This window comes from Amphiura filiformis, chromosome 16, assembly GCF_039555335.1.
Source record: "Amphiura filiformis chromosome 16, Afil_fr2py, whole genome shotgun sequence".
Taxonomy (NCBI): domain Eukaryota; kingdom Metazoa; phylum Echinodermata; class Ophiuroidea; order Amphilepidida; family Amphiuridae; genus Amphiura; species Amphiura filiformis.
The window spans coordinates 42626840-42653676 of NC_092643.1; the positions used below are offsets into that span (position 1 = coordinate 42626840).

The window sequence follows — 26837 nt, forward strand, 5'->3', positions numbered from 1 at the left end:
TATTTTTAGGTCTTCTTATAGTTATTGAGTATTGGTTTTAAAGACAGTGCTACACCTGAATAGGAAAGAACTTGAATTCAAAACACGGGATGTATAAGCCTCTTTCCGTTTGCGTTTCATTGAACTGATGTCACAATTGCTTTTCAAAATATTGATATAAAAACATATTACATCGATCATTTATGTTACAAATCATTCAAGTATTTCGTAGCTATACGTCCGTGATCAAATTCATTGAATGAAGAACTTTTAAAGCTCATTAAAATCGACCCGAGTCTACCCGGAAGTATTCCAAAGGTGGACACAACACTATACGGCCGCCCTCTATACAGGAAAAAAATATAACACTTCTGGAAAATCGTTCGTTTGCGGCGCCGCCGAATTATTAGAACGGATTGTATGTATTTACCTTGGAACATACCACTAAAAAAAAGATGTTTTTGACATAATTCGGAAACATTACACCTGATTTAGGAGATGTAATCGATGCGATAAATTACCTTTGGAGATTATGGATCATTTATTTGTGATATAATTTGACGCTATGTTGTGTTTTGTGTGTGAATATAGGAGCTTGCTAATACCTTCACGATGCGGCAAGAGCATCGTCGCCGCCGACATTTTCAACATCATCTTCAACATCATGATGGTTTGAATATGTGTGCGTGCTGTAGCACAAATACACGTGAAAACACAGAAACTGTATCTGCCAACGTTGGAAATCATACTAGAGGAATGGCGGAGATTGTCAGTAAAATTTGGCTGCTAAAATACCTCTGGTTCCATCTTGTATTCACCATCACTCTTCTTCCAGGTAATGTACATATATAATACTCACTGTTTACTGCATGTACATATGAACGTACTGTTCAAGCGCGTATACCACGAAGCCTAGCCGTCAGTGCAATCCTGCATTGACATTTAATTCATATTATAGCACGTCAAGGGCAATTTCTTAACTTCAATCAAATCATGCGCATACAAAATGTTCTAATGTTTTATGTTGATGACATTCATCCTTACATAATCATCAACTTAACATTATTTTTACCATTTTGTTAAAAAGTAGCGGGTTAATCAAAAAATATATATTCAAATGTAATTTGATATTTTGCCAAGCGTACTATTATTGGCGGTAATTGATATTTAATTATTTGCGTGCAGAGGTTACCTGTTACTTTAGTGCAATTAAATGAAACAAAGGTGTGTTACGTTGATTAATTTAGAGAATTTGTATACCGGATGTTAAGTCATAATTAATATTCACATGCAATAGTGAGTATTATTATTATTTGACTGCTTTGGTGCTAAGCACGCGGTGACATGTCAGCAGTTGGGTTGTTAGAGGACATGTAGTGTTCCTATTAGTACTGTACAGTACAAATGTGATGCATATGACAGCTTTAATTTGAAAGACGACCCGGTTGGCCCAAATCTATTTTGGCTGCCGCATGGTCACCGAACTGGAGATACATTGGAATTGATTTCACGGCCTGGCCCTGGATTTTATTACTGCTTTCGATGTGAACTTGTTATATTTGGATAAAGTCTCACATTTCGAATTAAAAGATGGTGAAATAATAGTGATGATGATGTTGATGATGATGAAGGTGAAGATGATGATGGTGATGATGATGATGATGATAAATGATGATGATGATGATGATGATGATGATGATGATGATGATGATGATGATGATAATGATGATGGTGGTGGTGTTGATGATGATAATGGTGTTGATGATGATGATGATGATGATGATGATGATGATGATAATGATAATGATAATGATAATGATAATAATGATAATGATAATGATAATGATGATGATGATGATGATGATGATGATGATGATGATGATGATGATGATGATGGTGGTGGTGTTGGTGTTGATGATGATGATGATGATGATGATGATGATGATGATGGTGATGATCATGGTCATGATGATGATGATGGTGTTTATGATGATGATGACGACGATGATGATAATGATGTTGATGCCGATGATGGTGATCTGGAAGAGGGATATTAGCATCATTTGAGTGACAAAGTGGGGTGGTGATGATGATGATGATGATGATGATGGTGATGATCATGGTCATGATGATGATGATGGTGTTTATGATGATGATGACGACGATGATGATAATGATGTTGATGCCGATGATGGTGATCTGGAAGAGGGGATATTAGCATCATTTGAGTGACAAAGTGGGGTGGTGATGATGATGATGATGATGATGATGATGATGATGATGATGATGATGATGATGATGATGACAATGATGGAAGAGGGAATATTAACAAAATTTCAATAATATTGATAATAATGATAATTAATAATAATAATAGTTTCAATTTGATATTCATTTAGTGATGTTGGTGATGGTAATGATGGAGGTGGTATTGGGCTTTCTATGATGGGTAACACCCGAGCTAAAAACCCAAAAAAATCGAACTAAAAAAATAACGATAACAATGATCTGATGACACCCTTTTATCTGACACACTTTTAATGTTTACATAATTTATCAAATCAAATAATATTACATGAGTGACATTTGATGACAATGCGACTTGCCATAAGATTATTAGCATTATTGATTGCAATAAAATTCTATACCACCTGAAAGATATACAGGTTACAACTATTGACAGACACTTGTCACAACAGCTTGATTAAGTACCAATATTAATTATTACATGATGTATTATTTGTTTAAGTTAACAAAATTGGTGGATAGCTATACATCAGCTTTTTTATGCAACAACATGTTGTATGACACATGCAGGTCTCCTAAAACACATTAGTTGACAACAAAAATGTACCCCATTAACCCTTGTAATAATGAATTTATTCATTTATTTATTAAAGCTAAATTGAGAAAGTATTATTTGCTATCTTCGGTAGATAGCTCCTGTCAACAACATGAAGTAATCTTATTCAGAATTTATTAATATTATGACCCAGGTCTCTTAAAATACATTATTTGACAACAAAGTTTTCCCCCATTACCCTTATAGTAATGAATTTATTTAAAATTTATTTATTTATTAAAAGCCAAATTGATAAAATTTACTAGTATTATTTGCTATCTTTGGTAGATAGCTCCTTTCAACGACATGAAGTAATCTTATTCAGAATTAATTAATATTATGACCCCAGGTCTCTTAAAAAGTTAAAATACATTATTTGACAACAAAGTTTTCCCCATTACCCTTATAATAATGAATTTATTCATTTATTTATTAAAGCCAAATTGAGAAAATTAGTAATAATATTATTTGCTATCTTTGGTAGATAGCTCCTTACAACGACATGCAGTCTTATGCATTATTGTAATGTATGTATGTGTGCCTCATCATGGTAGGGATCACACACATTTAACGATTACTGTCACTTCCATGACATCCCCACTTTCATAATATTATATGATATGACTGGATCATGTTTCATTTGACCTTGTGTGATCAAAATGAGTTCAAACCATTTGTATTCACTTTATTCTATAGGACCTTCAAATGCACATTTTTGTCTCTGCATGGGGTGCAGTGTGGGGTTCAACATTTTTCAACCATGCAAAGTAACAGCATTTGATAATATCGGACCATCCCCCAAGGGAGCAAAACATCAAATTAATGATTATCCTAATAATAGATAATGTTATTTAAATGATTCTGTTGAAGAACCGAGGCGGATCTGTGGAAATTCGTTGTTCACATCATTAAGGTTTTGTTTTATTGTCAACGAAGAGATATTTATTTGTTAAGACATTCCAATGCCATAATTCTGACGAGAAAGATTTGATATATACTTGTTACTAAAATACAATGAACATAAGAGGTATTGAAACTAACTAAAATAGATACATGAAACCCCACATTAAATAAAGATATAATTTGCTATCTTCGTAAGATAGCTCATGGCAGCAACGGCTTTACTTCTGTACGATTGCATACTTTTGTGTACATAATCGTATGTGGGGAGCTCAAAGCTTCCCCCTATCAAAATGGAGATTTTGGAACCAGCAGACGATGTGTGCTTTTATTTTATTTTATTTAATTTTTATTTTTGATCGACCAAGTGAAATATTATATGACTGGAGAATATTTTATTTGACCTTGTGTGATCAAAATGAGTTCAAACCATTTGTATTCACTTTATTCTATAGGACCCTCAAATGCACGTTTTCGTCTCTGCATGGGGTGCAGAGTGGGGTTCAACATTTTTCAACCATGAAATATCAGACCAATCTGTGAGCTGAACATGCTGAAGTATGTTCCATTTGACCTTGTGTGATCACAATGGGGTAAACCATGTGCATTCACACGATCACATCATATTGTTAATTCTATAGAAACTTCAAATACACACGTTTGTTTCTGCAGGGGGCTCAACAACCTTTAACCATAGTAACAGCGTTTGATCAAATCGGGCCGTCCCTAAGGGATCAAAACATCAAATTAATGATCTTCCCAATGTACATGATGTAGAATAAATGTTATTTATATATGAAGTATTATTATGTTGAAGAATCGAAGTAGCTTGACGTGGACCTGTGGAAATTGTGTGTGGACATGATAGTTTCTGTTGAAAGGATAGAGATCTATATATTATTAAGATAGAAAGTTTTGACGAGAAAGCTTTGATATACTTATCATTATATTATATACAATGAACATTAGAGGTATTGAAACTAAATATTTTTATTTAAGAAACAATAGATACGCGGAGTACCCTCATAATCATAATTGCTATCTTTGGTAGATAGCTCCTGGCAACGACAGCTACTATTGTACAATTGTATACTTTTGTGTATATTTTGGACATCATCATAGTGGGGAGCCTACCACATTTTACAACACACTTCCCCTATATCAAAAAGGATCAAAATGGAGATTTTGGTGCAGTGGAAAAGTGTTTTTTCTTTCTGATTGACCATATGAAATATCGGATTCAGAGGACTGAACATGCTGAAGTATGTTCCATTTGACCTCGTGCGATCATAATGGGGTAAACCATGTGCATTCACATGATCACATCATTCATGCGTATTAGATACTTCAAATACAAAAGTTTGTCCCTGCAGGGGGCTCAACATCCTTTAACCATATAGTAACAGCATTTGATCAAATCGGACCGTCCCAATGGGAGCAAAACACCAAATTAATGATCTTCCCAAAGTATAGGCATAATATTATTTAAATAAAGTCTACTGAAGAACTCAAGTAACTTGAAGTCCCGGCTTGAAGTGGACCTGTTGTATACGTAGACATCATAGTTTTTGCTTTATTGTCAAACGAGAGTACATTAACGTAGTCAAACATATAGATTACACGTAAAAAATCGTTAAATGATCGAAGTTAATTATGTATCATGATTTTGAATATGCATTGATTACTAGTACCGGTAATTGATTTCTTCTGCATGCTTGAATAGGCCTATACATCTTGCAGAAGTTGAACCCTATAACCTTTTTGCTCACAGCACATTTTACATTAAAAGAATTCTATAAAACAAGTATAGACTACATATAAATACCAGCATGAACAGGAAGTGTCTTATACCAGCAAACATTTAGAAAATTTCAAATATGGTATATCATATTTTGAGATCTGTCGTTCATGATGATATTGTGCCATTCCAGTTGAAGTCCGTACACCCCGCATGGAAGACATGACAATTTATCTTCCACACAGGGAGTGTGGATTTCAAATGGGACTACCTGATGGGTAACTCCTTTTGAAATCTACACTCCCTGTGTAATGTCTTCCATAGGGGGTGTATGGATTTCAACTGGAATATAGCCCATTGATATTGTGCTATTCCAGTTGAAATCCATACACCCCCTATGGAAGACATGAACTTAGTCTTCCACACAGGGAGTGTGAATTTCAAATGGGGCTACCTGAGTGGGTGACTCCATTTGAAAAATACACTCCTAGTGTGGGAGATTTAAGTTAATATCTTCCATAGGGTTTGTGCATTTCAACTGGAATTGCTAGGACGGTATAAATCACACTACCAGACTCTTAGATATATTTTTAGAAACGCCAAGGAAAATGTTGATGTAAGAATCTATTGTGTATAAAAAGAGCACATAAAATTTGGCAGAATTTAGAGCTCACCTGTGTTATGTTTGTTGTGTAATCCTGTCTGTTAACAAAGTTATGTATTTTTACACAAAATTACGTTGTGAACATCTTTATTATGTTTGTGTCACATATTATAATTTGAGTCACCGCCATCTTGTCAGCTATAGGCTATACACAATGTATACCGCTGCCACACTGTTAATGTGTTATCCCTTTCATTTCACAACCTTCGTTTTGTATGTAAGCTATCAGCGATAAAAATAACATTTTTATTGAAAATATCACATACAGACTATATCAAAATGATTGGTACCCATCATCTTCCAGAACTGCTATCAAAATGCAACATAGGAGCCACTTTATAATATATATATGAAATGCAACATGTATTTGTAAGAGCTACCTTATTTATATGAAATATTATTATATATTTTTATAAAACTTTAAGTCCTTGGCGATTCATGCGGGATCCAACGTTGCATATTGAAGAAGGAATGAAGCTGGTCAATAAACACCAAAAACTGATCGATGGGTGTACCAAACATTTTGATACAGTTTGTATAGTGGAAATGGCAAATGCAAAAACTGAGAACGCTATATATTTAATGCATTATTAGCCCACATACATGTATAATTGAAATGTACATGTATATGCCGTCCATTGAATATACATATACTGCCAGGAATATAACTAAAAATAAATAAAATAAAATCTTATTATAGCACAGTTTCCTGATAATCTCTATTACTATTAGTTATGTATTAGTTATGTACATGTGTACGTGCAGAGGATCAAATCAAAAGTATTTCAAAATGATATAATTTTTGTCATGTGGTTATAACATGGTATATTTTGACCACTAAAAGCAATTGCGGTAAAATAATGAAATAACGTGTCACCTGATTCCTGTTCCATTCTGGCATATTAGAAACCAAATCGTCGAAATGCAATCTCTAAATGTAAAAGATTGAAAAACTCACTCCCCGAAAGAGTGATTCATTTATAAAACCACTTAAAAAAGAGTGAAATGTGGTTTTTTAAACTTTAAAACCAATCAAAAAGAGTGAAAACCACTCTTAAAGAGTGAATTTCAACTCGTTCAAGGAGTTAAATGAAGGATAACACATTTTTAGAGCTGTCCTTCATTTAGATTTAAAGAAATAAAATTCACCCTTTTAGAGTGGTTTTCACTCTTTTTAGAGTGGTTTTAAATTTAAAAAACACATTTCAATCTTTTTAGTGGTCTTATACATGTAAGTGAATCACTTGTTTGGGGAGTAAATTTTTCACTCTTTTACAACTCCATTCAGTAATCATTAGAGAGCTTCGATTTCCAAGCCTTTTTTTCGAAAACCCAGACATGAAACATGTAATTATTGAATTAAAAAGATAAAATTATCCCCTGTTTGAAATGTATTTTTTTATTTCCATTTTTAACTCCAAAGAGGAAAACCTAAATCACATTCACAACAAAATGAATTGTTGTTAACATATCAGTCAACTCGAAGCTATAAAGCGAAAAGTCATCTATGCCGCGCCGATGCAAAAGAGAGTTTTCGTTCGGCACACCAGAAAAGTGTCTTTATTCTTTTTTCAGGGTCTACATGTATGTTTTCTTTATGCAAGGAGACTCCTCACAGACACAATTCTTTTGTTCATATATGATATAAAGTTAAACCTTTTAACAACATACTTAAAGTCGGTATGTCAAAAAAAATCAGCGTCTCTTTACATTATTGAATCTCCATGGTGTAGTCACTAAGATCAATTTTTTAGGTCATTGAGTTCACCGATCATTTGTAGTGATGTTCACACGGATGTAATATCTTAAGATTAGGCATACCTTGGTATGATAGTGTTAATCCACCATAACACCTTTCAGATGCAGGGAGAGGTTTCATCTTAGCTCAACTTGCAAAGTTCCTATTATTTATGGACCTAGGAAACACATATTATCTATTTATATCATGTACAATCGTTTTTTGGTTACATGAACTGGAAACGGCTCATGATAAGTACAGTGCATTGTTACATACTAATATAATGTAAGGTTTAGTTAAGATGTAGGTTACCATTATGCGGGTGCTCTACATCCCCTCCCTTTTAAAGGTTTTTTTTATTTGTTTGTTTTATTTTGTTGGTAGCAGTAAAACTGCGTAACGGAGGATAGTTCGACGTCGTCGTCCATTGTTTTTACACCTCATCATCCAATAGTGTTGCTTCATCAGGATGAAGATCATGCGCATTGCATCTGAGGAACATAATGAAAAAGCTTGATGAATAAGCATGACCTTTCCACCTGCATAAAAGGAACATAAGGAACATAATACATATGCATGACCTTGCATGACCTACAAAAAATATGGGTGGGTGGGTGGGAAAATTTGATCCTTGGTTGAATGACCTTTTGACTTTCACTCTCCATATTTGGAGTTTCAGGCATGTTTTTCAATAACTTCTGTATCATGAGATACAAGAGAGACGACACATCGTTAGAGACACACATAACTTAGTCGTGAAAACGTTGAACGGTCCTTTACACAGTTTCTTCCGCCACACCACGAAAAGCTTTAGCTTTTAAGACTCTCAGGCTAACGACCTCCGTCCAGACATCCCAATTATGATTGTTTGTTTAGGGAAGGGTTATTTGTCGCGGAGTTAGACAAAACAAGAAAGGCCATCGACATTTAGGTGTCATTTATATCGATGACCTAGTCGGTTAAAATATGATCTTTAACGATCTTTTGCACTGCTGTGGTCTGACCAACGTGGATCTGTTTTGTTGTGTGGTCAATGCACAGAGTGCTGCCCCTAAGATTCTCTTTGAAACTTGGTAAAATAATATAACGCTGACGGTTGCAAAACATTGATAAATATTACCAAACAAAAGCTGCTAAACTATAAGATACTCGAACCCTTAGGGAAAATAGTATCTTCTTTCAAATTTTACTCAAAGAATACATGTACGTTCCACGAATCTCTGTAAAAATGACATGTAGTATATATATTCAAATTAATTTGAAGGATTTGTGAACGGTTTTTAATGTCAAAATAAATGTGTATTAAATTGTTTTGTCCTTACATTTCTACTGATTTAGATTTCATTAAATCTTCCTCCTTTATTAAACTTTGAACCTTTTATTCAATATAATGACCATCGATAGAAATAATAAGCATTTTCCAAGAAAAGGAGAAATTAATAATATTGTTGTATGGAATATCGCCTCTGGTGATTTGATCACGTGAGTCATATAATAGATGGGATAGATGCTGAAACTTATGGGAAATAGCCTATGTCGAGTTGAAGACAAATTATTGAGCTTTAACTTAAGATGAAATAGCAATTGTTTTTGCTATTGCTTGTGGATTATAAAATGGATGTAATATATAAGAAATATAGTCCCTTTCATTTGCATGATCATGGTCTGTCCTGTCATAAATCCTAATATTTGAACCAATTGCACAAGTTAAAACGCACCAGGTTGAAATTTTTATCTGGTATAACAGTAATTACCAAATTTATACAACAATAATAGTATTGTGTTTGTTTTTTCTTACTCTGCACCTGGTAGTACATACATCTTTGAGAACAAGAAAGCACCGTCAACGCAATGGTCTTACTTGACATGACATACGACAAGGTTTCCTTACCCATAAGTAAAATGCAATTTTACTTGTATATTTAGATTCTTCAGTTGTACAACTATTGTCAAATTACAACAATTAGTATTGTCTCTTTACTCTGGTACATGTAGTACACACATCTTCGAGAACAAGCAAGTAGCGTCAATGTCTTACTTTACAGTACATCGGACAAGGTCTCCCTACCTACATTGTAAGTAAAATGCAATTTGCTTTGTTATTTACTTGTACACGTATAGATTCTTCAGTTGTACCAAAATTACAACAATTAGTATTATGTCTTAGTTACGCTGGTTGTACTATATACATCTTCAAGAACAAGCAAATACTATCAACGTAATGGTCTTACTTTGCAGTACATGAGATAATGTCTCCATACCTAAGCAAAAATGCAATATGCTTTGCTATAACTTGTAGATTCAGGAGCTGTACTTTGGCAACCCCTCATATTACTCAAAAACACCTGCCCTTCATGAAAACGAGTAATATCTGCTATCCTTTATTGACAGGTACTGAATATTTGGACTATTATGTCGAGAGAACAAGGTTGTCAATTTGAAAAGTGGAAAGTAGGCCCTACTTGTATTTGGTGCGAAAAGTGGGTTACTTCTAAGGCATATTATAATGACACGTTTTCAACGAATGGTTGAACTATTTGATTGCTTTTACATTCATTTTTTACATTAATTCTTGTTTTTAATTGGCAAACTTTGGGTTCAGAGGACTTCAATACCATATGATTATGGAAGACAACTGGTCGTCATCTATTAAGAAATGACCTTGAAAAGAAAAATAGGGAAACAAGAGTACAATATATGTATGCCATGTCATTATTAACTCGGTTACTAGTTGGTATGCAATGTAATGTTGCTTACAATAAACAAGCTACGTATGATATTTATGTGCTCTGGATGATGAGAATCTTTGATCATTCCGCGAGTGTCTGTTTCTATCGTCTTCAGAGAAAGACCAGGGCAAAATAATATGTCACGTTATATTACAATCCAGTAACATTCATCTGAATGTCAAATCTCCCTAAACAAACAATCATAATTATTGGGATGTCTGAACGGGGGTCGTTAGCCTAAGAGTCTTGAAAGCTAAGCTTTTCGTGGTGAGGGGGAGGAAACCGTGTCAAGGACCGTTCAACGGTTTCAGGACGAAGGCGTGCATGTATCTAACACTCTCTCTTGTATCTCATGATACAGAAGTTACAGACGGTTTCAGGACGATGGTGTATATGTCTTCTCTCTTGTATCTCATGTCATGATACAGAAGTTACTGAAAAACATATAACTCCAAATACATTTACAGATATATTACTTATAATAATAAGAGTTTGTTAGTTATGTATTTAAATATTATTCTTATTATTACTATATTAAATTTTGTTTTACATGCATTTTGTGACATATAATATAAACCCAAGGTACTATGCATTCATTGAGCAGTGGCTTAACACTTGAAACAAACCCTTCACAACCATTTGAGCTCATTTGAAGCGCTATTAATTCACAAGATAAATATTTGCCAAGTTCTTATGGTTAGAAAACTGTCAAAAGTGGTTCTCATCAGTGGCAAATTAAAGGTATTCCCCAAACATGCGTAAGTGCAGTCTACGTTTATGGCATCTTACACGTCAGATTCCTCCATTACTTAGTCCTTCTACTTGCAAATAAAAGGAATCAGTACCATCTTCCATGCTGATTATTTTTATTTTAGATATTAGTCTTATACTTAAGCTTAACACGACATCCCACATTAGTATTTTACCATGATCATCTAAGTGTCGTACACACGAAATACGGGAAGCAAAACCCTTAACATATGGGACGTATTGCACGTCTGATAAACGTGCCCACAATACTCAATATATTCTTTATCATGTCAGAATCATATAAATCAAAGTAAGACAGCTCGTACACCTCTGGGTCTTACATGTAAATATAAACTTTTTGGCATTTAATAAATGGCGGTGTCTTCCCAAGAAAGCAATTGCGTTTGTGGTTCTGGATGGCATTATGCGAGATTTAAGCTATGACCTTGAGAAAATGATCTTCTGAAATGTAAACAGATTTTGTGTTAGCTTTCTAAGTTTTGCAGAAAAGAAACAGTATAACAAAAACAATTATACAGACATGTTATTATAGAAGACTACATGAACGTATAGGTATCAGACAATAGCAGCTCAGTTTAATATTAAAATGTCAGGGAATATCGTCAAGTCTTGATTTCAATCAAGAGTATGTCAGGTTAGGGCCGCCATTTTGAAAATTTGGCAATAATGAAAACCATCAAAAGCAATAAGCGATATTCAAAATTTCAAAGACACTGGTTGTCATGAGCTGATGGTTGTGGAAACATACTGCTGTCAGTTCTCGAATATGTTTGGAAGATTCTGCATTCATTCTTAAATATGTTAAACAATAACAATAATGCGCAGATTGCTTACTGCTTACAGTGCTCAAGGTGTGATTACATGATATTGACAAATCTATTAATTTTTTTCTCATGTGACACTTTCAAATCGACAGTTCTCACACTTCAATTTAATGCAACTTATGATGAATTAGTAAACAATATAGGGAAGGACCTTTCCAATATTTACACAGCCCCTAACGAATTTATGTCAATGTTCCACCACGAGTATGCAATTATTTACTTTTGTTTTACATTTAGAAAAACCAATGAATGTACTACAGTCTGTCCCAAAAATGGTGCAACCACAAAGGGTTAGTTTGCACTACAAGTTGTATTGATACCCAGCTTTCAATGAAACTTTTTGTTTGATCCAATGCAGTGTGTCGTTGGTGAGATATGTGTTCTTTTACATGAAATTATGCCAAGTTCATTTTGTGCCACTTTGTGTATATTATACGTTAGAACAATGCTGACATGACAATAAAAAAACATTATAATGGATAGCTACTTTTAAGGATACATCATAATGTGTTAAAGAACCTTCCTAATTATTAGAACCAACTTTCATTTTTGTCCTCGAAAACAATGAAATGATGGGACAAGTTTTGGAATTTTAGACACTGGAAATGATAAATCCTGTAGCTAAAATTGAAATATTCTGTTGCAAATTTACGCGGGCTGCCTATTTTAGTTGTACCTTTTTTTGGGACATGTTGTACTGGGGCGTATAGTTGCTACGGGCTATCTTTACTAAAGATAATTCCTTCTATTATATAGCATTGTGAAAATGAGGTGAAACAAGGTTAGTGCTCTGCGTTTACTTTTAATTACAATACTCATTTATTTACATACTTATGTGTATTTGAAATCACATCAAATGACCAACTGGGAGTGCTCTAAGGGTTGTCTTGTTTATAGAGTCCACGCTTTGATTTACATAGTGTAACACTCCATGAATACGTTGGGTATATATAGAATGTGTTTGTACAGTTAAATCTAATGCATGTTATGCGTGAATCAATAGTGAGATATCCCATGAACAAATTGATGAGAAGTCACACAGCTATGACACTTAGTATTAGCATACATGTTTGACCGGTATCACATTACAATATTTTGTATTCTAAAGCAATAAGATCCCTTTTTTGTAAGTGGCTCCTTGTGGTACCCCATTTATGCCCTTCACACTATTTCGCCAACCCGTTCTTGTGATATGATTTAGAAGTGATGAGCATGATGAGTTGAGACGAAACGAGGCCAAAAGAAACGAGAAGAGAAGAGAAGAGAAGAGAAGAGAAGAGAAGAGAAGAGAGAGAGAAGAGAGAAGAGAAGAGAAGAGAAGAGAAGAGAAGAGAAGAGAAGAGAAGAGAAGAGAAGAGAAGAGAAGAGAAGAGAAGAGAAGAGAAGAGAAGAGAAGAGAAGAGAAGAGAAGAGAAGAGAAGAGAAGAGAAGAGAAGAGAAGAGAAGAGAAGAGAAGAGAAGAGAAGAGAAGAGAAGAGAAGAGAAGAGAAGAGAAGAGAAGAGAAGAGAAGAGAAGAGAAGAGAAGAGAAGAGAAGAAGAGAAGAGAAGAGAAGAGAAGAGAAGAGAAGAGAAGAGAAGAGAAGAGAAGAGAAGAGAAGAGAAGAGAAGAGAAGAGAAGAGAAGAGAAGAGAAGAGAAGAGAAGAGAAGAGAAGAGAAGAGAAGAGAAGAGAAGAGAAGAGAAGAGAAGAGAAGAGAAGAGAAGAGAAGAGAAGAGAAGAGAAGAGAAGAGAAGAGAAGAGAAGAGAAGAGAAGAGAAGAGAAGAGAAGAGAAGAGAAGAGAAGAGAAGAGAAGAGAAGAGAAGAGAAGAAGAAGAGAAGAGAAGAGAAGAGAAGAGAAGAGAAGAGAAGAGAAGAGAAGAGAAGAGAAGAGAAGAGAAGAGAAGAGAAGAGAAGAGAAGAGAAGAGAAGAGAAGAGAAGAGAAGAGAAGAGAAGAGAAGAGAAGAGAAGAGAAGAGAAGAGAAGAGAAGAGAAGAGAAGAGAAGAGAAGAGAAGAGAAGAGAAGAGAAGAGAAGAGAGAGGAGAGGAGAGGAGAGGAGAGGAGAGGAGAGGAGAGAGAGGAGAGAGAGGAGAGGAGAGGAGAGGAGAGTGAGGAAAGACGAGAGTTGCTGCAATTAATTTTTATTATATGCGACTACATAATTTGAATTACAAAATATAATAACAATTATGATAAATAAATCTGAATCCTTTCAAACGGCCTGGGCTAAGTGCTGTATTTAGTCTAATATGGAGTTCATTAAACTGGCCTATTTTAATTGTAAAACGTAAACTGGAAAGCCTGTATCCGTCTATCATGTCTATACCTACACGTGTTTCTACTGTGAACAAGTTAAGAATACATATCATAAACTCTAAATCTGCCTCTTGAGAAGAGGATATCAAAGAAGGAAGCGGATAGGAGTTTGCCTTAAGAATGTCTAGACAAAAAACAACACATTTTATTGTAGCTCTATGAAAACGAATTCAACGCAGTCCGAAGAATATTATTTTCCTTGCACTTCTTATTACGTTCGCTTTTTTAGCATGTTCAGAGCGCTAAACTTATATTGATTTTATTAGTGGTTGGCCTTTAGAATTTTGTTATTTTTCATATTTCTGATAGAGTGTCTGTAAAATAAAGTCACCAAATATGTATCTTGTTTTCAAGTATGATATTATTTGTCGTTATCAACTTATGGTTTTTCCACATTTGAAGCACCGATAATTTTGAAGAAATACCGTTTTGTTATCAGCTATCAACTGTTTTATGAAAGATGTTGATTTATGATGTAGTTTACCTTACAGATGTAAAAGTGATTTAATAATATTATGAGACTTGAATGGCGCAGTCGGGTTCAAAGATACAAGGAATATCAAATTATACGGAGGAATATAAAATTATGATTGATGGAGGGACAAAAGAAAATATTTTTATGGCAAAAGACTTCCGCATATTTTCAACACGTATAAAGTCATCGAGTTTGTCTTTTGAAATATTGCACAGCCGATGCTTCAAACATATCAATTTTACATCAACTGTTACGTTTTCTTAAATACCTCATTGGCGTGATTATTAACGACTTGTTGTCTCGGAGTTTTTGTCTTTATAAGACAAGAACTTGCTGACAATCATGGTATGTACATGTACATTTTTCAATGCTAACATATCGTATTCTAAATGACGAAGTTCACGATGACGACGATGATGTTAAGACGATGATGAAGATGATGATGATGAAGAAGATGATGATGATGATGATGAAGATGATGATGATGATGATGATTACGACGACGATCGGATGTTATGATGATGAAGAAGATGATGACGATGACGACGATAACGACGACCACGATGGTGGTGATGATGATGATGATGATGATGATGATGATGATGATGATGATGAAAATGATGATGATGATGATGATGATGATGATGATGATTGAAGATGATATTGAAAATGATGATGGTGACGATGATGATGATGTTAATACGAGGATAATGATGATGATGATAATGATGATGATGATGATGATGATGATGATGATGATGATGATGATGATGATGATGATGATTATTGAAGATGATGATATTGAAAATGATGATGGTGCCAACGACAATGACGCGACGACGAAGATAAATGATCATAATTATGACGATAATGATAATAAATCGACGGCGATGATGATGATGATGGTAAAAGATGATGATTGAAGATGATGATATTGAAAATGATGATAGTGCCAACGACAATGACACGACGACGAAGATAAATGATCATAATTATGATGATAATGATAATAAATCGACGGCGATGATGATGATGATGATATTGAAGATGATGATATTGAAAATGATGATAGTGCCAACGACAATGACACGACGACGAAGATAAATGGTCATAATTATGATGATGACCATGATAATATATAAACCATAAATGTATTCATTTATGGAAAACCGGAGCCTGGAAAGTCTACCTTACTACCATCGATTGATTTTAATCTAAGTTCCCCAAATAGACACTCATGTACTTTCCAATCCATATAGCTTTCCATGCAGAACCAAATCCTATCATCACATACGTGACCTGGCAAATTACTATTGAGTTGAACATATCACATACTTATGCTCCCATAGCCATGGTAGATGTAATTGACATCTTGACTCCATGACTCTGTGTTCAATGAGTATGATGAATATTGATAAAGATGGAATGTGTTGGTAGACGTACAATTCGCCACTTGCACGGTTCCGCCATTATGCACTATGTGCGGGGAGAGCCTCGAACTGGCAGCATACATGAAAGGAAGAATTACGTAACCTTACACAGAATGTTATATGACTGGTTCAATTCCCATTCATGTATGCTGCCAGTTCGAGGCTCTCCCCGCACATAGTGCATAATGGCGGAACCGTGCAAGTGGCGAATGTATTTTATTTACAATTAGTAGGTTTTTAGCGGGTTCGCCGTCGGACAAGTTTAGAACCCGCTAAAAACCTACTAATTGTTATGAATTCCCGTCGTAAAAGCCTATCCCACAAGTATTTTATTTATATCACCATCTTCGTTAGTCAATAATATTTCTCTTTTCATGGAAAATATATTCTTCTAATTTTATTCAACTGTTTTATCAGCTGTTTATGATTCTTTGTGTTGTGTGTTATATCAACCTTTATTCAGGAATGCAAAATACAAAATATAAGCAATGCAAGAATACAAGGAGGAACAAAAACCCAGGACAAAATCTGGACAAGATGCCCAAATTAATGCAGGGTAATTATTGTTACGAAAAACACAATTGGCTTTAAACAAGTAATAATTGTCTTGCTTGATTTCTGCACCAATAACTAAATCAGTTTCAGCAGGCAAATCCCACCAAAACACACAAGATGTGAAGTTAAGAATACATGTGATATGAGTATACATAATTTTGATGACGAAGACATCAAGCAATGACCCTTGCTGTTAAAGCATAGAATATTGTTGGTGAAATGAATTAAGCAAAGGTCTGTGCATTAATTGAATCAAAATATACCTCCCATAGTTACGCTCTGCTATCTCGTAGCGCCAGTCTTACTTGATGGGGATAAATAATATGTAAGACATAGTTAACATGCTTACAGCAATCTACGTATTGGCATTTTAAGATGTTTAATCTTTAACGCACGAATACATAGGGCCTATCCATCGTTTTATAACTTAGTATCAAGACCATTAATATAATATGATGACAATAGATGACTGGACATATATGAATCAATTTCAATCAATAAAAACTATTTAACTATTATTTTTGTCTTAATCAATTAGACTTCTTCGATTTCAATGAAGGATGAGCAGTGGTGTGATAAACCATGGTATTTCCATGGATATTAAACCAATATTATGATTATGACTTGTCTGTGTTTTCATAATAATTTTTTAAATAATTGTATTCTTTTTTTGTTTTGTTCTTTTGTTTTGTTTTGTTTGTTTGTTTTTTGGAAGGGGGTGTTTGTTTTGTTTTTGCTTTCGTTTAACTTTGTTTTGGGTGGTAATGAATTCCGTGAGCATGACTAAACCAATAAAATGGATTGATTTGGTATCTATCGGGTAAACTTTCAGGAAGACAAAATCCATAAATGGAGTCAGACATATTAGTATTACCAAAACAAATAGAATATTTATCTATTGTTATTCTTTATAGTAACTGTCTGTAACATCCTGTTACATAACAGTGATGTCTAAAACTGAATTTCAAACTAGAGTTACATTGCCCCACGCAGCTAATCCTATATATTCCTGGGATGCGGTTGTATTTAAAAGGGCATTTCGTGATCCACAATTAACCTCATCCATCCACTTTTCTCAAAAAAAGGTTGTGATTTTTATACCACTGGAAACCTCTGGCTACATAATGTTGATGTACCAATTTGAATTTCGTTCTGGTATACCAGAACGAAATTACAACACATCATGCATAAGTCAAAAACGCAAAATCGGAATTAACTGAGATTTTGGGAATAAGCTTTTTTCGTGGATATCTAATGAAAAATGTCATAAAAAGAGGATGCTAGGATCATGAAATATTCCTTTAAAATATAGAAAATAAATTTGTGTTTGGTTTTTAAATCAACCAATTTAGATGAATATCGGTTGAATTTAACCAAAACGTGCATTGAACTACCGTTTCGTATTTTATGTAGATGACTATAGTATATACTAGCTCTTACGAAGCAGTTGCATAATGCTGTATGCTGCATAATAATCTATCAAGACCCGGGGGTAAAACGGTGCATAGTCACCCTATTCATATCAACATCATAAAATAGCATTCGCGTTCAACATGTACGATATCGCAGTGGTAAAAATTGGTACCAATCGGTGCAAGGGTATTTGTTAATAAACACAGGTCCCATACGTAGTGTGTGTGTGTCTTACCAATGCTTACCGATCTACCTATATTTTATAGATTCGTAAAAAAACTTACGATCAATTGAATTTATTATGTAAAACAATAGCAGTTGTTCAGGGGAATGATATCGTAAGAAAGAAGTGGTATCATATTTATTACGATCTTGTTTATTGACATACCCAGGTAAATACGAGAACATTATTTTTAAAATAAAATTTCATATATGCCAATCACTGTGGTGTATCATACACGTCGAACGTGAGTGCTATTTATGCTGTTGACAGGAGTAGTGTGACTAGTATATGCACCTTTGTGCCCCCGGGGCCTGATAGATTATTATGCAGCATATTAAAATATCTTTTTTGCGTTAAATTAATTGCACAAGTTTAAATATCTTAAGACTATCTTGTGTTAATGCTTTTTACATAAGTTTAATATCTTAAAATTATGCCCGCGATACAATGAAATGACATAAATAAAAAAACATAACACAACTACATTCCTAAAATAATTTTAAAAAAAATCTAAAATAAAATAAAAATAAAAAACATGTTTCATGTCCGGGTTTTTGAAAAAAAAAGGAGGAAGAGGGGGCTTTTTATTTTTTATCGCAAAATCAGTGTAAATACCCATAATTCGAGCTGTTTATAGCTTTTGTTCTGAGAGATAGACCCCTCTAAGGCCCTGTATCCATAGGCTGTTCCCTTGTGGCGTGTGCCCTTGTTCCGTGTTCACTTGTTCCCATGTGACCTGCCACACAGACAACGAACCTTTGTTTTGCTTAGTGGCCGCTACGAACAAAGGTTCGTTGTCTGTGTGGCAGGTCACATGGGAACAAGTGAACACGGAACAAGGGCACACGCCACAAGGGAACAACCTATGGATACGGGGCCTAATGATCACAAAACTTTCTAAAAGTGTTTCTTGCATATTAACAATTAACAAGGCTGTAGAAAACATCTATACTTCCTAGACATATTTGTTTGAAAAGTTATAACTGAATTAAAAAAAATAAAAGTATAATTGAAGAAACCTCAAAAACGGAAGCGGGAGGGGATGTGAAACATGGTTATTTTTTATTTGGCCTAATGCGTGATGAATATATAACACCCTTCATAAATATAATGTGTCAGCGGTATAACACATCTCTACTACCCTTGATCTTGTATATATAATTACCATAGGACAAACGTAGGTCTACATCATCTGGTCGTATATCGGTTTACAAAACTTGTTTGACAAGGCGCTTGCACTTTTAGTCTAGAGTGTTTGAACTTTCGTTACACTCTGTATAGCAAAAAAGGCCTATAACAACTTGTGCAAAAAGCTATTCCAGTTGAAATTCACACTACCCCTGTGGAAGATTTTGGAAATATCTTCCACAGGGGGAGTATGTTTTACAAATGTTAATGAACAGGGTTAATAATTTTGAAACCCATACTCCCCCTGTATTATGACTTAACTTATATCTTTCACAACTGGAGTGAGTATTTCAAATTGACGTTACCCAATGGTCTATTCTATTCAAAATTCATTCTCCCTCGGGGTAGTGTGGATTTTAAATGGAATGACACAATTAACGGATAAGAGTTTCTTCCGATAGGCCTATCAGTCTACGTGTGTTTTATTTTGTAAGTTAATTCTAAAAAAAGAGATCGTCATCAAGCTTGCTATGGGGTAAGCTAACAGGAAGCTTATCATTGATCAAAATTGCCTGGTATTTTCTTCAGTATTATTTCTTTTTATTTTGAGATGGGTATGATGATTTGTTAATGATAATAATATATAATATTTATAATGATAATAATCATTATTATGAGGATTTGTTAAATACAAAGGTATGTTGCGTTGGGGAATATTATTACTTACTATAATTAATTTGATCGAGTAGAAGCCATCATTTTGACGAAGATAAACAAACATTTATAAACACTACATTTACTAGAATTGACACAAACACACCCCACCCCACCCCTACATCCCCACCCCAACCCACCCATCCAACACACAACGCAAAAGAATCAATAAATCAAACAATGAGTTTTGCGCGGAGAACCGGATCATGGAAAAACTACATTACTGCCAACTTTGAATGTGACAGCATTAACAGTCAGGTGCACGTAATAATTTCTTCTGTAGCCTCTTTGTTGCTTTCTTTCTAAGACCGGGTAAAATTAATGTTTTGGTTCTCGTCCAGATAATTTTCATGAATTAATGAGGGAGGTTTGTTTTGTTTTGTTTTCCAGTGTAAAATTAGCATCGATAGTAGTTTTCGGTCTTTTTAACAGTGCTTTGGGGAAAGAGTATACCACAAAAAGACTTGCGAGTGGTCCTTATTTAATGTTCAAACTTATTCCTAAAGCATTCCAAAGTCTTAAAAAGTTTTTTTTTTTTTTTAAATCTGACAAATCCCAGCAATTGAGGAGGGGAGGAGAACCAAAACCTTAATGTTTTCGGCCTAACAACTCACAACACACCCCCACAGCAACTTACACCCCACACCCCTCCCACATATACACAACGAAAATTAGCCTTCACAATGTGATATAACCACAACATGCACACATGTGTTGAAATGATGTTAGACCACTATTAAACCAGACTAACTGTTGTATAACATATGAAACATATTACGTTACCCCGTGGCCTTGAGGATAGATAGGTCAACATGTCTGTACCAAATGCTACATGGAAAAATACCAAACATGCATTATGCATTTGTGCCGACCATAAGACAGCATAAAACACGCACATACACAATTAGGAACCGTTCACAACACTTGTTAGTGGGGGCCTGATGCAAAAAAAAGGGGGGGGGCTGAAAAATTGGGACCCTCCTAAGGGGGGGGGGGCTGAAAAAATGACCACAAATTTTCCTGGAAAAATTAAGTTTATATGCTTTTCTATGGGGTTGACCCATAATTTTCATGTCAAAAAGGGGGTCCTGAAAATTTTGAGGTCTGTAAAGGGGGCCCCGAAAAATTCTCGCGATGAATTTTTTTTGCAGCAGCCCCCCCCCCCTTACAAGTGTTTGTGAAGGGTTGTACACACATGTACATTATTATTAGTACATCTATTATTACAGTCATAACAAGTAAAATAAAATCAAAAATCAAAAAACGACAAATAAACAAAAAAACAACAACAAACAAACAAGAAAGCTTTACACATCATATTCACGCGCACGCACTCGTCCCCCACTGCCAATAGTATAATTATGATCATCACCAGTAACACAACCACAGCTTCCACACCTGAAGGCGTCAATCAAGTCAGTAGTAGGTGACACATTTCTAAGCCAAATTTATTGCCAATAATTAATAGCATGGGACGTATATGATATATAAGACATTTCAAATCATGTAAATATTTAACCAGTGGGTGGAAAGATACTAGTACTGTCACTAGTTGCAAATTTGAAATTTTACTATGATTATAAACTTAATTTGTACACGAGTTTATCTATAATTCTGCACATTTGTTTTTTAACGATTAAATTATTAGATGCTCATAATCTTGTTGAATAATTTGGATAAAATAATGCAACCATGCATATTTCATGATTTACTAGTTAAAATACAAATATATTAATGTTTACAATCAGCATTGTAGTACTAAATGTGCAGCATTGTCAAGGATTGTTCGTACAGCTTTTCTGCATATTATCTTATTAAATTCCGATGATAAGATGGAATTAAAGGTGATTGTACACTTGATTTTTCCCAGCCATTTCATTGGAACATTTTTGACGACTTATCATAAATATTTTTTAATTATTCTTTCATCGCTGATTAAGGTTATTAATTATTTTAAACTGTGGTGATTTGGTAGTTCACAGCATCTTACGAATGGTAGTGAGCTTTGGCAAAAACTTCATTGCTCAATTCATAGCGAGCGTGTAGAAGAATTAAAATATCACAGATATATTTTTATATGTGCTGCGGTTCTTGAGTTACGTTGTAAAGAGGGCTGAAACAACAACAAATTTTGTAAAACGTACATAACTCATTAACACCAATACATTAAGCAAGTTTGCAAAGTATACGATTTGTAGAATGAACTTTTGCTAAACATCAAGGTGTTATTTTTCAATAATATATTGTTCTAGGTAATGGAAATCGATGTTTAGGTTGCTTCGACCAACAATACCTCGTCTACCCTTAAAAGTTGTGAAATTGTATTTCATTCTTGTTTGTAGTTTTTATAAACGTATCAAACTTGTTTAATAACGCTTAATGTACACACTAAATCAATCAATCAATCAATAAATCAATAAATAATAGTAAATAATAATTAAATAATTAAATAAATGAATAAAAAAATAAATAATAAATAAATAAATAAATAAATAAATAAATAAATAAATAAATAAATAAATAAATAAATAAATAAATATCAAGCTATCAGAAATGATAATCGTGACCTTGATAGATGACTAGTACATGACGTGTCTCGTTGACAGATTAGCCAATTACCTTAAACAATTACTATCATTTATTTAAAGACTTCCGTAACTTGTTAGGTTCTATTTTCCGCAACGCATTATTTATAGATTGTGCATATATTTAGATTAAACAAAATGATATGTTTCCCGTACGTCACAACGGTAATTAATGACGTAATTTACTCTTATAGACATCTTTAATTGGCGTAAAGTATATTCTGGTGTTAACTTAATACAGTAACAACTGACTAGATGTATTTTTAACTCTGTATCGGTTACTCATAAATTATTGTGGTTATAAAATACAGATGTGGCGATAAATGAAGTGCAATTTTTATTTGAACTTTGTTGATATGAAAATCAATGCATTACTCTTTATACCCAAGTAATTTTTAGTATCATGATTATTATAGCATTGCATTACTATTGCTATGGAAATATGGCAATTTTATCAAATGTTCAAGTCAAATGGAATATTTGAATATTAAGTTTGAACATTAATACGCATTTAATTTCTTTCTCGTGAAATTAGCTTAATTATAACAACAAAAATGTTTAAAGATTATTCTTTGTAGGACTGTGAAGTTTTCTAGTGAAACGTATAATGATAAGTGATTGAGTGAAGCCTGTAAGTAACAAGAAAACACACTCGATTTCCCTGATGTATTTATACAAATTACTTACCTAAAGAGACCAGACGGTACAATCTAATGGTAAAAATAGAGACAGATTAAAGCTACGAGTACAATGTGTAAGCTTATCTCGGACAGCATGTCTACAATACGTGATTTGAGTAAGCAAGGATTGTAAACAGAAATTTCTACCTTGTTCCTATTTTTGGCTTAGTCAACTATAAGTATAATTACAAACGTCTGTATCGTCTTGGCCATATACCCGTATCACACGTACCTTTAATAGAAAGCATTGTATGATAAAAGTTAAATTTCTATTTCGGTCGCCACTGACGACCAGCCACTGTTTTTCCGCCAATACGCATTCTTGTAATGTCCTTGCACATCAAAATACAAGCCTACTTATTGGTTAGAAATCAATTTGCACGAGGCTTGAGACCGGAGTAAAACTTCAGCTCCAAAGTGCACCTTATGTGTCTGGCAAGGTAAATTTTATAATTGTGTTACCTTAAGAACCTCAAGCTATACTTACTTAGTGAAGATGATGGTACTGACATGTGTGTCAGTCATCAGATAGTTGGACAGTGTGCCTTTAGAACAAAATCCTTTTAGGCCCCTTGTAGAGCACATCGTTTTGGTGTATAGAATTGTATCAGCTGATTGTTATAATGCTGGAATAGGCTAGGAGTTCTTCTTGATACCATTTTACTATGTGGTAGAAAGGAAGATAAATGTATAAGCGTTTTCATAACTAAGGAATGATAATGTTTGTTATATATGAAATTAAATGAAATAATCATTACCGAGGTTTATGAGTTGTTTTTTCCCTCCTTGTGTTAGATTTCAACTGGTCTTGGTGCAACATTGTTCCGGGGCTAACGTCAGTTAAATCAATGTTGCTCTATTTGCATTGGTTTAACAACATGTATAGTTATTAGAAACATTAAGTTTGAAAACACATATTGAATAAGAATCAAGTTTATTTTTCCTGAAATTGGCTCAATTATAATAACAAAAATGTTTAAAGATTAATCTTTGTAGGACTATAAAGTTTTCTAGTGGAACGTATAATGATAAGTGATTGAGTGAAAGCTGTAAGTAACAAGAAAACACACTCGATTTCCTGATGTATTTATACAAATTACTTACCTAAAGAGACCAGACGGGTACAATCTAATGGTAAAAATAGAGACAGATTAAAGCTACGAGTACAGTGTGTAAGCTTATCTCGGACAGCATGTCTACAATACGTGATTTGAGTAAGCAATAACTGTAAACAGACATTTCTACCTTGTTCCTATTTTTGGTTTAGTCAACTATAAGTATAATTACAAACGTCTGTATCGTCTCGGACTTATACACATGTCCAACGTACCTTTAATAGAAAGCATTGTATGATAAAAGTTAAATTTCTACAGGGTGTATCAAAATGATTGGTACCGACGACTTTTCATTTTTGCCGATTTTTTGTACTATTTTATGTACCAGCTTGGGGTTAATTGTTTAAATATTTGAAATTATAGTAGTTTTATCTTCTCTAAGAATTTTAGATCATAAAGATAGCACATTCCGTTCGAAAGTTACATGATTATAAAGGAAAGTAGGTGTTTTTACACTTTTCATCGTAACGCTGGATCATTTTCAAAGCTCTATTTTACTACCAATACCTTGTGAGAATGATATGTTGAAAATCATGGAAATTTTTTCTTTGCCTATTTCTTCATTCATAATATAAATAAATGTTCTAATCAATATTTTATTGGTTGAGAGTAATATTATTGACTTGAATAATTTAGGTGGGTGAAAGAAGTTAATGTATCAACACTTTTTAGGGCGGTAATTTAAATTGTAGTATAAAGATTATTAATGATGGTGTGACAGAATAGCTATAGACTGTAGACAGTGCATGGATGTTAGGTTAGACGTGGTGAAAGTTTTTGGAATGGCTTCACAGTATTCCACACTTCATTGTGCATTCATAGTAAAGAATTACTAGTTGACACGAAGCTATGGAGAGGTGCAGAGAAGATTTAGAAGACAGTTTCCAAGAGCAATGAGTATCCCATGCAAACATGCTATAACTTGCAATGTTTCAAAATTTGATATGGGCAGTTACAGAATGGATCCATCCCAGGTGCTAAGTTCATTCAATATAGGGCTTCACCTCACATTGCCAGAGTCGTAAGGCAGGAATTTCAGGAACTATCTTTCTAAAAGCATGTGCAATGCTGTCATGTAGACTGAGGTGAGAACCGTGAGATATTGAAGAGCATGTATACAATAAATAGTTCAAGCAGTGAACCGTTTTATCTTGTGTTGTGTAAGTAAAACCACGATTACGTCGATCATCGTTTAAATGACAATAGCTCCCAGATGCGTCAACCTATTATCTTCAGATTATCAGATCAATAAGTTAACATATGCCCCTTTCTATTGATAGTAAAAAAACTATATTTATTTGAAATTTTATATTTTTGATATATTTTTGAACATGTCACATAGCCCGGTACCAATCATTTTGATACACCCTGTATTTCGGTCGCCTCCGACGACCAGCCACTGTTTTTCCACCAATACGCATTTTTGTAATGTCCTTGCACAACAAAATACAAGCCTACTTATTGGTTAGAAATCAATTTGGACGAGGCTTGAGACCGGAGTAAAACTTCAGCTTCAAAGTGCACCTTATGTGTCTGGCAAGGTAAATTTTATTATTGTGTTACCTTAAGAACCTCAAGCTATACTTACTTAGAGAAGACGATGGTACTGACATGTGTGTCAGTCATCAGATAGTTGGACAGTATGCCTTTAGAACAAAATCCTTTTAGGCCCCTTTGTAGAGCACATCGTTTTGGTGTATAGAATTATATCAGCTGATTGTTATAATGCTGGAATAGGCTAGGAGTTCTTCCTGATACCATTTTGCTATGTGGTAGGAAGGAAGATAAATGTATAAGCGTTTTCATAACTAAGGAAGGATAATATTTTGTTATGTATGAACTTAAATGAAATAATCATTACCGAGGTTTATGAGTCGTTTTTTCCCTCCTTGTGTTAGATTTCAACTGGTCTTGGTGCAACATGTACCCGTGTCCAACGTACCTTTAATAGAAAGCATTGTATGATAAAAGTTAAATTTCTATTTCGGTCGCCACTGACGACCAGCCACTGTTTTTCCGCCAATACGCATTCTTGTAA

At 34.1% G+C, this 26837-nt stretch overlaps 1 protein-coding gene across 1 annotated transcript in view; it reads left to right on the forward strand.

Annotated features, from left to right (window-relative positions):
• The first annotated feature begins 312 nt into the window (after window positions 1–312).
• Window positions 313–26837, forward strand: part of LOC140136029 (neuronal acetylcholine receptor subunit beta-4-like) — a 103724-nt gene continuing 77199 nt past the window's right edge. The window contains exon 1 of the mRNA XM_072157733.1: window positions 313–814. Coding sequence (XP_072013834.1) covers window positions 592–814 — 223 coding nt within the window. The 5' untranslated portion in view covers window positions 313–591. The remainder of the gene's footprint in view (window positions 815–26837) is intronic.